This window comes from Tamandua tetradactyla, chromosome 6, assembly GCF_023851605.1.
Source record: "Tamandua tetradactyla isolate mTamTet1 chromosome 6, mTamTet1.pri, whole genome shotgun sequence".
Classification (NCBI taxonomy): Eukaryota; Metazoa; Chordata; class Mammalia; order Pilosa; family Myrmecophagidae; genus Tamandua; species Tamandua tetradactyla.
In genome coordinates, this window is record NC_135332.1 from 112,007,162 (window position 1) to 112,021,823 (window position 14,662).

The following is a 14,662-nucleotide window of genomic DNA, read 5'->3' on the forward strand; positions in this document are numbered from 1 at the left end:
CTTAACGCAGTTGAAGAAAGAATTATTCATTTGGAAAATATTACTGAGGGAGTCACCTAAAATGCATAATGGGACAATAAGATACACTTAGGCAAAAGTGAGAGAAGCTTTGTGAAGAATGGAAGTAATAAGTGCCAGCTTTAGGTGCTGGTTTCTCTGAAGAGCTCAGAAAGATTGGAAGAAGAATGGAAGTGGGGAGAGGTGAACAGGAGGCTTCAACTATGTCTGTAATGTTTTATTTATTTTTAGATTGATGCAGAAAGGCAGGGCAAAATGCTAAGATTTGTTGAAGTATGATAGTGTATACATGGGTTTTTATAGTATTATCCTAAATACATACCTACATCACTGAAATAAAAAAATGAAATTTTCATGAGAACATGAATTTTTATGATCAGCAAAAAAAAAGTTTACAAAATAGCAACAATTCTGGCAATGAGAAAAATTACATGGCCATTTTGCTTCCATAGCTCCCAATTCCCTTAGAATAAAATCCAAACTCTTTATCATGGCCAGTAAGGTCCTTACAAAGTCTACCCCTTCCATCCTCTATAAATTACTCATCCAGTCTAATCTCACCTTGTTGCATGTTTTTTTGTCCCTCACACAATTCAAGATCATTTTCTCCTTCTAATACTTCTTCAGAGAAGTCTGTAAAATTTTTAAATGATATCTCAAACTGCTTTGACTTTACTGCTGGTAGGTATTTGCTCTTGATCTAGTACTTTTAGTAGTTGCTGATTCAACCAGCTAAATGGAACTGTATTTTCATGGCACTTAATGGACCTTCTAGTTTGTAGTGGTTCGTGTCACTGTAACCCAGTCATGGTAATCTGGGAACTGCCTCAGGCTTGCTGTAGCCCGTACACTTTTAGAAGCATTATGTGCTGGTCAGTGAGTACCAGTCAAATTCAGGGTGAGACTAGATGGTCAATGGAAGTCTCTTGGGAGTTCAAAATGAATTGTAGTGAGTAGCAGCCAACGTTAGATGTTGAGATGTTAAAAAGAAAAATTGTTTTACTGTATGTTTGAGAGATGACGAAACTAATTTTCAGTAAGATTGAATTTAATCTTCAGTTTAAAAGTTATTTTTAGAGTTAAGACTTTCCTAATTTAAAGTTTGAAATTTGATTAATGCGTGCTGCTTTTTCTTAAAAAGACAAGCTTCCACCAACACCACTGTAAATAATAGCTATACGTGTGTATGTATTTCTGGATTTAGAGTTCTCCCTCACTGACTATGCCCATTACTTCCCGTGTATTTTATAATAATCTCTCAATATTTTCAGAACCAAAATAGTGCGCTGAAGCACAAATCTGATCAACTTGCATTTGAATATCTAATAGGACAATTTGTTCAAATATTTTGGCATTTAATTTGTGGCATCAATATTTATGATATCTTGAAAATGAGTTTACCTTATTGGAAATAGATAGGTTAAATAAAACTTAAATATATCCTGTCCTCATGGGTTATTTCTTTGTTTTTTTGTTTAGTAATGTGCCAGTAGTTAAGCAAACCCAGCTATAATTTTGGAAATTGAATTTGATTTTTTCATATCACTAGGATCCCACTGAGGGTACTAAAATAGTTATTACCAAATCGCATCCTGCTGATAAAAAAGAGCCCATGCTTCTTCAAAGAGGTTTAACTTCCCATCTTGGCAGAGCTTGGTGACAGAAAGAATCAGGCTTACTATTCTTCTTAAATTTTTGAGTATTATTTTCATAAATATGCATACCATAAAGTAAAACTGGATAATATTCTCCAATAGTCACATGAAAATGCATTTCTTTGGCTTTTACAGTAGTAATATTAATTATTATAAACATTGATGAATACTTATTCCATGCTAAACACTGTTCCAAGCATTTTATTTACATTAACTCATTTAATAATATCAGCAGCTCTATGAAGTAGACGCTTATGTTATACTCAAATTACAAATGAGAAAAGTGCAGCCCAAGTTAACTTATCTCTCTAAGGACACAGGACATACAAGTGGAACTGGCGGCAGCTTTAATCGATTTTATGAATGGAAGACTGTTGGCTTTCCCACAACCCTTTCTATCCTAGAGATCAAAATTTTTGGTTATTTGCCTGTCATTAAAAACAAGTCAGTGAAACGTGAACACTTTTATGCATTTTTTTTTTTCCTAACAATGATTGATAGTCTCTTTCTTGGATTCTTACAGGGCATTCTATTTGGACAAGTCAAATTTACCACCAAACTCCACATCCAAAGCTGCTTATGTAGATAAGGTAAAAACAGGTGATTGTGTGGATTAGTGGTCAGCCATTTCTATACTTCACTTATTTGATTTTTCTGTTGTTGCTCGAGCAGTGGGTCATTAATTTGTCTTTGCCAGTTCTGTTACTTCATTAAAATATCTTAGACTACCCATTAAAAGCTATACAAACAATGAATTGCATCCTTTCTGAAAGGGTTTTCCCCTAAACATTTTTAACTTGGCATTCATCATCTTTTCTGCAGCTAATGAGGCCTCTCAACGCTTTGGATGAACTCTACCGACTGGTGGCTTCGTTTATCAGATCCAAACGCACAGCTGCGTGCGCAAACACGGCTTGCAGCGCCTCGGGAGTGGGCCTGCTGTCCGTGTCCTCGGAGCTATGCGCCCGGCTGGGAGCCTGCCACATCATCATGTGCAACAGCGGCGTGCACAGGTACGTGGACACGCTCACCTTGCTCGCGTCTCTGCGCCTCAGCATTTTATTTAGTGGTTCTCATTTATATTTCGGCCACAAGAAATTGAAACTGAAAGCATTCAGAGGGTTCAGATGTATTTGGAATATAGTTTTGGAAATAGATGCATCTTGTACAGTGTTTTTAGTTCTTTTATTTTGAATGATTATTCATGGAAGTGAACGCAATCCCACATTTATGTCACTGTGGCCTAGAATCTTATCAACCTTTTTTCTTTATATTAACAAATTTGTACTTCAGCTACAAAAATGCATATCGATTTTAATCCGTGTAGGAACTTGCCTAGTGGGAGCTGATTCAGCCAACTAAATGAAGCCATTTTTCCACTGTGCTTAATGGCCATTCCACTTTGAAGTGGTTCAGATCCTCATAATGTAGTTGTTATAAGCTAGATGCTGCCTCAGGGTTGCTCTTGTCAGAATTAGGTCCTGGAGCCCGCAGGAATATGCACTTGCTGAAAATTTAAGGGACCATCTTAGGTCATAATTTAGTCAGTTTGTCTTAGACAACTCCGCGGCTGGAGCAGCCGAGGCAGGTATAGATAGCTATGTCAGGGGAAGCCTTGAAATGGAAGTGAGGGCCCCCTATACCAGTTCCCTCTTCATAGCCACTTGCTCCTCTTCTGTCACCTCTCTGTTTCTCAATGGGATGGAAACATGTAGTTGGAAGTAATAAGGCAGAAATCATTCCTCAGGTTAAGCCAAGCAGGCAACTGACTGTCTATCACCGGACCTAGCCTCTTTTTGATACTGTTAAATTTTAAGAAGGGTTTCATTTATTAATTCACATTTACTTGGTTCTTGATTTTTGCCGATAAATCAGTCAGTGCAGTGGCTGTGCAACTTCACACCTGCCTTTAAAGTGGCCATGCTCTTGTTGGCAGTATTAAAAGCAGGAGTATTGTCAGCACCAGCAACAGACTAGACTCAAGAAGAAGTAAACGACCTGGGAGAGTTACAGGTTCAAACTAAGATTCACAGGCAAGGTAGAATTTTCAGATAGTTAGTGCTAGGAAGTTTCCATGGAGAAAACAAAGTGTGTGAATCGGGTTTTTCTGGGTCAGGTCGGGAAAGTAGAGAAGGGGAGAAAGGCCACCCAAAGCAGAATTCTGTCATCTGTGAAATTCCACCTTTGGCTGGGCCAAACTCTGGTTTCAAGTCCTGCACACCATGAATTAATTTAAGACATATGGCAAGACATGATTTCTAGGAAGGGAACCTTATGTATTTATGGTTGATAGAATCTACTGTATTTCCCCTGTGATTTTAATTTACCGGGTCCTTTGCACTGTATTGAAAGCTTCTTCAGAGCTTAAATGAAAATATCAAGTCTGCAACTTAATGCATAAACTGTGTCATTATACCTTTTACCTTCAGAGAAGTGATCTCTCTTTTCTGCTGAGTTCGTGTTCATTTACTTTATTCCTGTTCATTCCTTCAGTATACCTTGAGCACCATTTAAGTTCTGGCACTATTCTAGGTGCTAACAATATTGCGCAGAAGGAAACAAACTTTCTAATCTCTGATAGTATAGACTATGTTGAGGGAAAACAGATGATAAGGTGGTAAGCACATAAATATGTAAATGTGACAAGAATAAATGCAAAAAAGAAGTCAGAGTAGGAGAGGTAGGTGGTGACAGGATGGGAAGAAGGGGTGGTGGTGCCTTATGACAAGGTGACACTTCATTAAAGACGTGTATGATGAAATGAAGGAGGAACCTTATAGATTTCTCAGAGAAAGCGCTTCCTATCACGGAGCAGCAAGCCCAAATATCCTCAGGTGGGAGCATGCTTCGTGTGTTCAAGGAACAGAAAGGAGCCCATCATGGCTGTAGTACAAGGTCATTACCTCGTTTATTTATGTTAGTATCTTACCCTGGTAGAAGATCTTTACTGAAGATGGGTACACTGTGTCAGCCAAGGAGGTATTTCATACTTTGAAGCTGCAGGTATACACTGTTACCTCTTCATTAATTTACTAAAGGTTAATGCAATTAAATCTGCTCTTTAGTCCTAGAAACCGTGACTCATTTGTCCAAATTATTCTCTCAGATTTTCAATGAACAATTTAAGAATTTGACTGGTGTTGTATAAGAAAAATAGATGCACGTTCTGCAATTATTTTATAATCATAGATTCATTGGAATCACAGGTAACATTGAAGCTTCAAAATAGTTTGACCTCCATTTCTGCAATTCAGAACAAATATAGCTTTAGTTGCATCAATTCAGGAGACCATTGCTGAGGTCTGGGCACCAATGTCCCATGAAAGTGTTGAAATCAAGGTATATAGTATTTGGAAATTTCATTTTTCTATTATCCAGAATAAAATGGGGATTTCACCTAACCTTTGATTTTTCAGTAAAGACTATATGTAGATTTTTCAGGATTATAAAATGTTTGCTAATTTATATAAGAATCAGATTTCCATGAGACTGATCCTAAACTAATCTTTTAGTAATTATAATTCAGACAGCTGGAGAGAAACAAGCGGATCCACACCTGCAGTCTGCACTAAACACTGACATTTGCCCTTAGGTTTCTGCAAGGGAGAGAAGCTCATAATATGAATCAGAATAAATCTTATGCAAACTAGTATTATCCTTGATTTACTTTTAAAATCAAGAAGAGAAATAGTCAGTGATATGGTATCCACATCAGATAAATAGTCAATTTTTAAATTTTATTTGGCAAAATGATCTAAATATTTTAAAAGTTTTGAATTTCACCATCTAGGTTTGATATTACAGGAAAGAATATTGTTTTTTGAAATGAAATAGCAGAGTAATTAGCATTACTTGAAATCAAATGCCAGAGCTGCCTACAATACTGAATATGAGATTAGTAGGAATAGAATTCAGGATGAATTATTAAAACCATCTCGTAGTATTTAGCCTGGCTCTGTTTTTATTAAATTCTCTTTCCTAGGTAATCCTTTGTGTGTATTACAAGTCTGCTGATGAACTTTCCTAACCATGTTCCCTGGGAGAGGATGATAACGTCCTTTCCTAAAATCAGTATTTTTATCTTTTAAGCAATATAAGCATGCTATGAAAAGATAGTTTGATAATTGGGAAACATTTCCAAAATTTGATGTCTTAACGTACCTGTTTTCATTTTTATTTTGAGTCATCTCTTATAAACTCTGTCAAACAATATACATTTGAACAAAGTTTTTTTGTATATATAGTTATTAAATGTGCTTTATGCTCTTAACAGATATATGTGTGTATATGTATAAATGTATGTGTACACAAAGACTTTCTAGTTATAATTTCTACTTGCTACATAGTATTCCAACCAGTTGGTATACTGCAGTTCACCAAACTTTTGATTAGTGGTCTGTTTTCTTTCTCTATTGCAAAAAATGCCTGCTATGAGGACTATTTCTATTTGAGTAGTGATCTGTTTTCTTTCTCTATTGCAAATAATGCCTGCTATAAGGACTATTTCTATATGTTGCTTTTGTAAAGTTTCAGTTTTATTTTCCATTAGGCTAAAACAAAACAAAAATATCATTCAGGTAGAATTACTGTCTTAAAGAGCTTAAACCTCTTTGGTTAATGTAGTGTTGTTTTGGTTACCAAAAGTGTTATACTCACATACAATACAACCAGTGGCATAGGTAAGTTTGTGACACTTTCACCCTTACCTTGTCTGCAAAGGGTCTTATGTTCCGTTTATATATCATGCTTCTTTTTCTAAATATAAAATTATATTTTGGTACTGCTTTTGTTGGTGATTCAATCATGTCCCCAAGTCCCATCCCCTGGTCCTAGGATGTAAACCCATTTGTAAATAGGCCCATGGTTAGTTAAAGTGTTCCCAAACTGGTTGAGAGTGGGCCTTAATCCAGTATGGCTAAATTCATTATAATTAAGGGAAACTGGACACAGAAAAGAAGCCATGGGGAGAAGCTAGAAAATGGAAGTCAACTGAACCAATACAAGAAAGGAGAGAACATAGAAAAGCCAAGGAACTCATGGACTGCTAGCCAGTCAGAATACTACCATCCCTGAGAGATAGCAAGACTTCTAACCTCTGAAAATATGAGCCAGTGAATTCCAGTTGTTAAGCAAACCCTAAATCCTAATAGACCTATTGCAAGATTTACTAATCAGAATGTCGAATTCCAAAGATAAAGAGAGAATTCTGAAAGCAAAAGAGAAAAGCAATTCATCATATACCAGGGATCCTCGATATGATTAAGTGCTGATTTCTCAGCAGAGACAGTGGATGCAAGAAAGAGTATGATATGTGTAATGTACTGAAAGAGAAAAACTGGAAGCCAGATCTTCTTTATCTGGCAAAACCATACTTCCAAAATGAAGGGGAGTTTGACATTCACAGTTAAACAGAAATACCTGCTTTACAAGAATTGCTAAAGAGAGTTCTTCAGGTTGAAAGGGAAAGACAGGAGATGGTGACTTGGAGCAGTATGAAGAAGTTAAGATCTTCAGTAAAAGTAACTAAATGGGTATTACAAAACCCAATAGTACTGTATCCTCAATACATAACTCTACTCTTTAATTCCTATGAGTTAGAAAACAATTTAATAAGAAATAGTCACATTTCCTGATAATGGACATACAAAATATAAAGAGGTACTGTGGGACAAAACTGCATAAGGAGGGGAAGTGGATAGATTTGGAAGCAGAGAATGTAAATGATATTGAAATATCTTTTTAAACTAGTAGGTTGTAGACTTAGGCTGTGCAAAGTACAAAAACCCAGGGCAACCACAAAGAAAGCCTTTAAAAGAATACAGAAATGGAAATGAGAAAAGGATCAATCAGATACATCACAAATTTAATTATACACAAAAGGAAGCTGCGCTAAAGGAAAATAAAGACAGGAAAAAATATGTTATAAAAATAAAACATAAAATGGCTGAAGTAAGTCTAGCCTTTTTAGTAATAATACTGAATATTAATTGATTAAACTCCCTAATCATTAAAGACCAAAAAAAAAAAAAAAAAGAAAAACCTGGCAGAATAGATTTAAAAAAACACCATCCAACTATATGATGTTTGCAAGAGACTCATTAGATTTAAAGGCACAAATAGCTTGAAAGGGAAAGGATGGAAGAAAATAATCCATGCAAACAGTAACCAAAAGAGAGCTGGAATAGTTATATTAATAACAGAAAAAATCAACTTTAAGTTAAAAGCTGTTGCAAGAGACAAAAGAGGACACTATATTAAAAGGTTAAAGAGTTAACTTGCCAAGAAGAAATGGCAATGATAAATATGCACCTAAGCACAGTACCCCAAAATACATGAGGCAAATACTGCAAAACTGAAGGGAGGAATAAACACTTCTACAATAACAGCACTTTGATCCACGAATAGAACATGTAGTCAGAAGATCATTAAGGAAGTAGAGAACTTGAATAATATGATAAATGAAGTAGATCTAACTGATATAGTCAGAACACTGTACCCCAAAATAGCAGAATATTCATTCTTCTCAAGTGCTCATGGATCATTCTCTAGAGTAAACTATGTTGAGTCACCAAAAAAAGTCTCAACAGAGTTTAAAAGATTGAAATTATACAAAGCATCTTCTCTGACCACAATGGAATGAAGCCAGAAATCAATAACAGATAGAAAATTGGAAAGTCCACAAATATTTGGAAGTTAACTGTTAAACAGCCAGTGAATCAGAAAGAAATCACAGTGGAAATCAGTAAATATCTTGAGACAAATGAAAACAAGAACACAACATATGAAAATTTATGGGATGCAGTGAAGGCAGTGCTCAGAGGTAAATTTATGGCCCTAAATCCTTATATTAAAAAAAAAATGAAATCAAAGACACCCAGAGAAACTAGAAAAAGAAAAGCAAACTAAACCCAAAGCAGGCAAAAGGAAAGGAAGAACAAAAATAAGAGCAGAAATAAATTGAGAATTAAAAAACAATAGATTTGGGTGGCCATAGTGGTTCAGCAGGCAGAGTTCTCACCTGCCATGCTGGAGACCCAAGTTCGATTTCTGGTGCCTGCCCATGCAAAAACAATAGATTTTTTTAAAAAATTAAGAGTGTTAACAAAACCAAAGACTTTTTTTTTGTAAAGATCAATATAATTGACAAAAGTGTAGCTAGCCTGACAAGGAAAAAAAAAGGGAAGATTCAAATAATTAAAATCAGATATGAAATAGGAGGCATTACTGCTGATCCCACAGAATTAAAAGGATCATAAGAGGATACTATGAAGAACTGTAAGCCAAGAAATTAGACAACCTAGATGAAATGGACAAGCACCTAGAAACACACAAACAACCTATATTTACTCTAAAAGAAATTGAAAATCCAAACAACCAATTACAAGTAAAGAGATTGCATCAATAATTAAAAATCTCCCAATGAGGAAAAGCCAAGGACCAAATGGCTTCACAGGTGAAATCTATCAAGTATTCCAGGAAGGATTAACACCAGTCAAAAACTTCTCCAAAAAATTGAAGAGGATGGAACACTACCAAACTAATTCATGAATGCTGACATCACTCTAATACCAAAGTCAGATAAAGATACCACGAGAAAAGAAAATTACAGACCAATATCCCTTAAGAGTATAGATGCAAACAATCTCAACAAAAGGATAACAGCTGAATCCAACAGCACATTAAAAGAATTATACACCATGATCAGGTGGGTTTTATTCCAAGTATGCAAGGGTAGTTCAACATAAGAAAATCAATTGATATAATATACCATATGAACAGAATGAAGGGAAAAATCCCATGATTGTCTCAAATGATGCTGAAAAGGCAACTGACAAAACAGAGCCCTTTCTTGACTGAAAAAAAAAATGCACTTAAAAACTAGGAATAGAAGGAAACTTCCTCAACATGATAAAGGGTATATAAAAAACCACTCCTAGTATCATACTCAGTGATGAAATACTGAAAGCTTTCCCTCTAAAATCAGAAGCAAGACAAGGATTCCCACTGTCCATCACTGTTATTCAACATTTTACTGGAAGTTCTATCCAGAGAAATTAGGCAAGAAAATGAAATAAAAGGCATCCAAACTTGAAAGGAAGAAGTAAAACTTTCCCTGTTTGCAGATGACATGATCCTATATATAAAAAGTCCTGAAGAAAGCTTCAACTAAGTTATTAGAACTTATAAACTAATTCAGCAAAATGACAGGGTAAAAGACCAACATATAGAAATCAGCAGTGTTTCTATATACTAGTAATGAACAGTTTGAGAAGGAGACTAAGGAAAAAACTACTATTTACAATCGCAGATAAAAGAATCTAATATCTAAGAATAAATGTAACCGCTGATGTATAGGACTTATACACAGAAAACTACAGAATATTGCTAAAAAAATTCAAGGAAGTTTGAAATCAATGGAAGGACCTTCCCTGCTTTTGTATTGAAACAGTATATATTGTCAAGATGCAAATTCTACCCAAAAGAATTTACAGATTGAATGCAATCCCAATCAAAATTCCAACAGCCTTCTTTACAGAAGTGGAAAAGCCAACTCAAATTTATGTAAAACTTTACAGGGCCCCAAATAGCCAAAAGTGTCTTTAAAAAGAACTAAGTTGGGCGGGCCGCGGTGGCTCAGCGGGCGGGAGTGCTTGCCTGCCATGCCGGAGGACCCCGGTTCGATTCCCGGCCCTAGCCCATGTAAAAAACAAACAAACAAACAAAATATAATAAAACAAGAAAATGTTTAAAAGATGTTTCCCTTCCTTCCTTCTATCCTTCCTTCCTTCTCTGTCTTTCCTTCCCTTCCTCCCTCTAAAAAAAAAAAAAAAAAAAAAAAGAACTAAGTTGCAGTACTCAATTGTGATTTTGAAACTTGATAAAAAGCTACAGTGGTCAAAACAGCTTGGTGCTGGCACAAGGAAAGATATATAGACCAATGGAATAGAATCGAGAGTTCAGAAATATACTTTCACATCTATGATGAATTCATTTTTTACTATGGTGCCAAGTCCACTCAATTAGGAAAGAGTAGTCTCTTCAACATTTGGTGCTGGGAGAACTGAACATCCATACACAAAAGAATGAGTGAGGACTCCTAACTTACACTATATCCGAAAATTAACTCCAAATGAATCAAAGACCTAAATATAAGAACCAGGACCATGAAACTCCTAGAAGCATAAGGAAGCATCTTCTGGACCTAGTGTTAGGGAATGATTTCTTAAACTTTACAACAAAGACATGAGGAACAAAAGAAAAAATAGACAAATGGGACTTCTCAAAATTAAAAACTCTATGCAGCAAGGGACTTCATCAAGAAAGTGAAAAGTAAAGTGAAATTAAAATGACAGTATACAATTGGAGGAAATATTTGGGAAGCACATATCTGATAAGGGTTTAATTTCCAGAATCTATGAAGAAATCCTTTAATAAGAAAGAAACAAATAGCCCAATCAAAAAAAATTATCAAAAACCTTGAATAGACATTTCTCCAAAGAAATAATGTTTCATTTTGGCCAAAGAGCACATTAAAAATGTGCAACATCATTGGCCATCAGAGAATACAAATCAGAACCACAATGAAATAGCACTTCATACCTACTAGAATAGCAGCTATCAATAAATGAAAAAATAACAAGTGTTGGAGAGGGTGTGGAGTAGCAGGTACACCCATTTGTTGTTCATGGAATATAAAATGGGGCAGTTACTTTGGAAAACAATTTGGTAGTTCCTCAAAAAGCTAAGTATAGAATTACCACATGATTTAGCAATCCCACTTCTCCGTATAATACTAAAATGATGTGAAAGCAGAGATGCAGACATTTTTACATTGGTATTCAGAGTTGCATATTCATAATTGCCAAAAGATAGAAGCAACCCAAGTGTCCACCAACAGATGAATGGATAAGCAAAATGTGGCATATACATACAATGGAATATTACTCAGCTGTAAAAAGGATTGATATCCTGATATATATATATAACAACGTGGATAAACATTGAAGTCATCCTTTTTAGTGAAATAAGTAAATGCATAAAGTCAGAATAGAATACAAGTTACCAAGGACTGGGGAGGGTTATAGAATGAGGAGTTACAGCTTAATTGGTACAGAATTTCTTTTGGGTGTGAGGGAAAAGATGTGGTAATGGATGATGGTGATGGTTGCACAGCATTGTGAACATTGAAAAGACCACTGAATTATATATCTGAATGTGGTTAATGGGGGGAAATTAAGAATGAAAATTTTGGGAGAAAATAAAAATTTTTTAAAAGTATGCTCTGGTAGTTTCTAAATTCTCCTTTTATTTCACATTACCGCTTCCTTCTATAAAATGCAATATTTTTCTTTGTCTTGGTTCCTTATCCTGACCCCTCCTTGATAGCCAAATGCTTTTTGTTTTTTTGTATGGTCAGGCGCTGGGACTTGAACCTGGGTCTCTGGCGTGGCAGGCGAGAATCCCGCCTGCTGAGCCACTGTCGTACTGCCCAGCCGAATGTTTTTAACTAGTATAAATAAATACCTTGCAAATGTTATAAATTTCAAAACATGAGACTTAGAAATTTCCTCCCACCACATTATTTTCTGCCTCCTTAGTCAAAGGAGACAAGCAGGTGAGAATTTCCGGAGTCCACCTTCCAGAACTGCAGATCTAGCAGAGAAATGTCCAGTGAGGGCAAGAAACCCAATTCACTATTTTTGCTTCTGAGGATGTTCCAGAGAGTTTTTGCCCACATACTCTCTCCCCTCCCTATTCTTAATAGCGAGTCCTCAGTGGTGTTAGGGTCTGGGTGTGACCATGCTGGGAGTGGTTCGGGCACCGACCTCCTGCTTCTGTCCACGTGTGACGATTTGGAACAAAAACCCTGGCGGTCTCTATATAGAAACTCCCATTTCCCTTACTGCTTTGTTGTGAGGATGACACCCATCAGGGGGCAAAGCCTTCACTTCTAACTGAAACCTTCCTGCTCACCACATCCTTCGCATTCACTTACCCAGCAGGGGTTGGTATGCGAGTCCGTCAGGGGACCTCCCAGATCAGGGTCCCCCACGCTGTTTCAGATGGCATCGGGACACACTTGGGAAGGAGGCCATCTGTAGTGAGGCCATGATTTTAGAACGTCAACACTTGGCCATTGAACAAGCTGCCTTCTATGTAATCCAGTGTTCAACTGTTATTCTTTCACACATTTTACAAATTAGCTTTCACCTATATAAAGTCTGGGAGTTAAAAGGACTCACACACACACACACACACAAACACGTCAGTCAGTAATCTAAAAAGGGATCTGTTTCCAAAATGCACTCATTAATTGGTTACTTGGAAGTTGAAATGTATTTTCACATTTGACAATATTAAAAATGGTAGTTGAGTTCTCTGAGTCCACCCCTAATCTGCAGCAGAAACTTGCTTTCCCCATCTCACTGCCATAGTATAGGTCCCAAAAGATGACTTAAAAGCATGTGGGAGGAGCAAGAGAAGCAAACAGTTAAGATATAAAAATGACCAAAGAGAGCTGTGTGTTAGCAATGTGGTTAATGGATCTGTTTTTATTTCAAAGGAGGGCAAAGAGTATAATGTTTCTTAGTTCATAGGAGGAGTTAAGTTTTAAAACCCATTTTTGTTTGAACATTCTAAAGACTCTTTCTTAGAAATATACTGTTCTGTCATTATCATGACATCAAAGGACAAATTGAAAAATAGGCCCAAATAAAGAATTACAGAATCTTGTAAAAGTAGAACATTCAATGTAACCCCAGTTAGGTAGTCAAAGGGTCCCAACAGGGCAGGTAGTGAAGCTGCAATTCTTCTCGTCCATGAAGTAAAAACATATTAAGAAAGAGGAATATGTTTACTCTGTGGGTTTCAATGTATAGGTGAGACTCGGTATAGGACAGGAAAAAATGAATTACTGAAATAAGCAAATAAAGGTTTCAATTGTATCCTTTTATTGTTTGCCTGCAAAATGATTTGAGAGATTCGGTAACAAGATTAGTGGAAACACTTGAATTCCCCACCCCACCCCACCCCCACCCCCACCCCCACCCCCCGCATGGGCAGGCACTGGGAATTGAACCTGGGTCACCAGCACATCAGGCAAAAATTCTGCCACTGAGCCACCATCCCACCACCCGAAACACTTGAATTTTAAATCACCCGAGTTGCTTAAATAGAACAGAAGAAATATTTCCGCTAGCTCATGATTCCAGGATATTCACATACGAAGTTCTAAATTTATGTTCTGATCTTTGGAAGAGAATAAAATGAATGACTACAATTCTAGGGCTCTAGAGAAAGATAAAATATACCCTTCCTAGGATAGACTGTTAGTGCTATCTTAAGTGTACAATAGTCACTCTCACCTGTGTCATTCGTTACACTCAAACCCCAGATTTTAAATTCTACAGAATTGTAGAATATGCAAATAAAACTCTACAATTTATGCTAATTTAGACAACCAGAGAAATAATTTAAGTATAATCTGTTAAAATTATAGAAAGAGATCAAATATTTCAAAGATAAGTTTCATTCATTTACTTTTGTCCATATTATTTTTTATAAATTTATTTGCCTGGAAAAGGTAATCAAATTTGCATGTGAAATCACTGCCTTGTTTCCTAATATTTTCTTTGCAGTGGATAAGAATCTTGAGAAAATAGTACATTAGATTATTTTATGTTAATTTTCAATGCCCATTATATCCTTAAAATTAGATATACTGTGAAAGAAGAGTAATAAAACAGAGATTATAAGAGAAAGGTATCATCTTGTGGTTTGTAGCTGTGACTTCCCAATACTCATGTGATCTTGGTCACACAGGTCTTAATATCAGTATATATAAAACAAAATTACCTCCCAGGAACTGAATCTGTGATTGTTTCTTTTAAAAAAAATGTTTTATTCACATACGATACAGTCCATCCTTTAAAATCGGAAAATCTACATAATCATAATATATTAAATATATTTTGTAAAATAATTTGATT

General features: G+C 35.9%; 1 protein-coding gene across 3 annotated transcripts in view; it reads left to right on the forward strand.

The window, feature by feature from the left end:
- The window catches only part of PREX2 (phosphatidylinositol-3,4,5-trisphosphate dependent Rac exchange factor 2), a 307,122-nt gene that overhangs the window by 257,997 nt on the left and 34,463 nt on the right, over positions 1-14,662 (forward strand). For all 3 annotated transcript variants that reach the window (XR_013178245.1, XM_077166953.1, XM_077166954.1), the window contains 2 exons: positions 2,197-2,263; positions 2,496-2,686. Coding sequence is in view for 2 of the 3 variants with exons in the window: in XM_077166953.1 (XP_077023068.1) it covers positions 2,197-2,263; positions 2,496-2,686 (258 nt within the window). In the remaining variant the exon portion in view is untranslated. The remainder of the gene's footprint in view (positions 1-2,196; positions 2,264-2,495; positions 2,687-14,662) is intronic.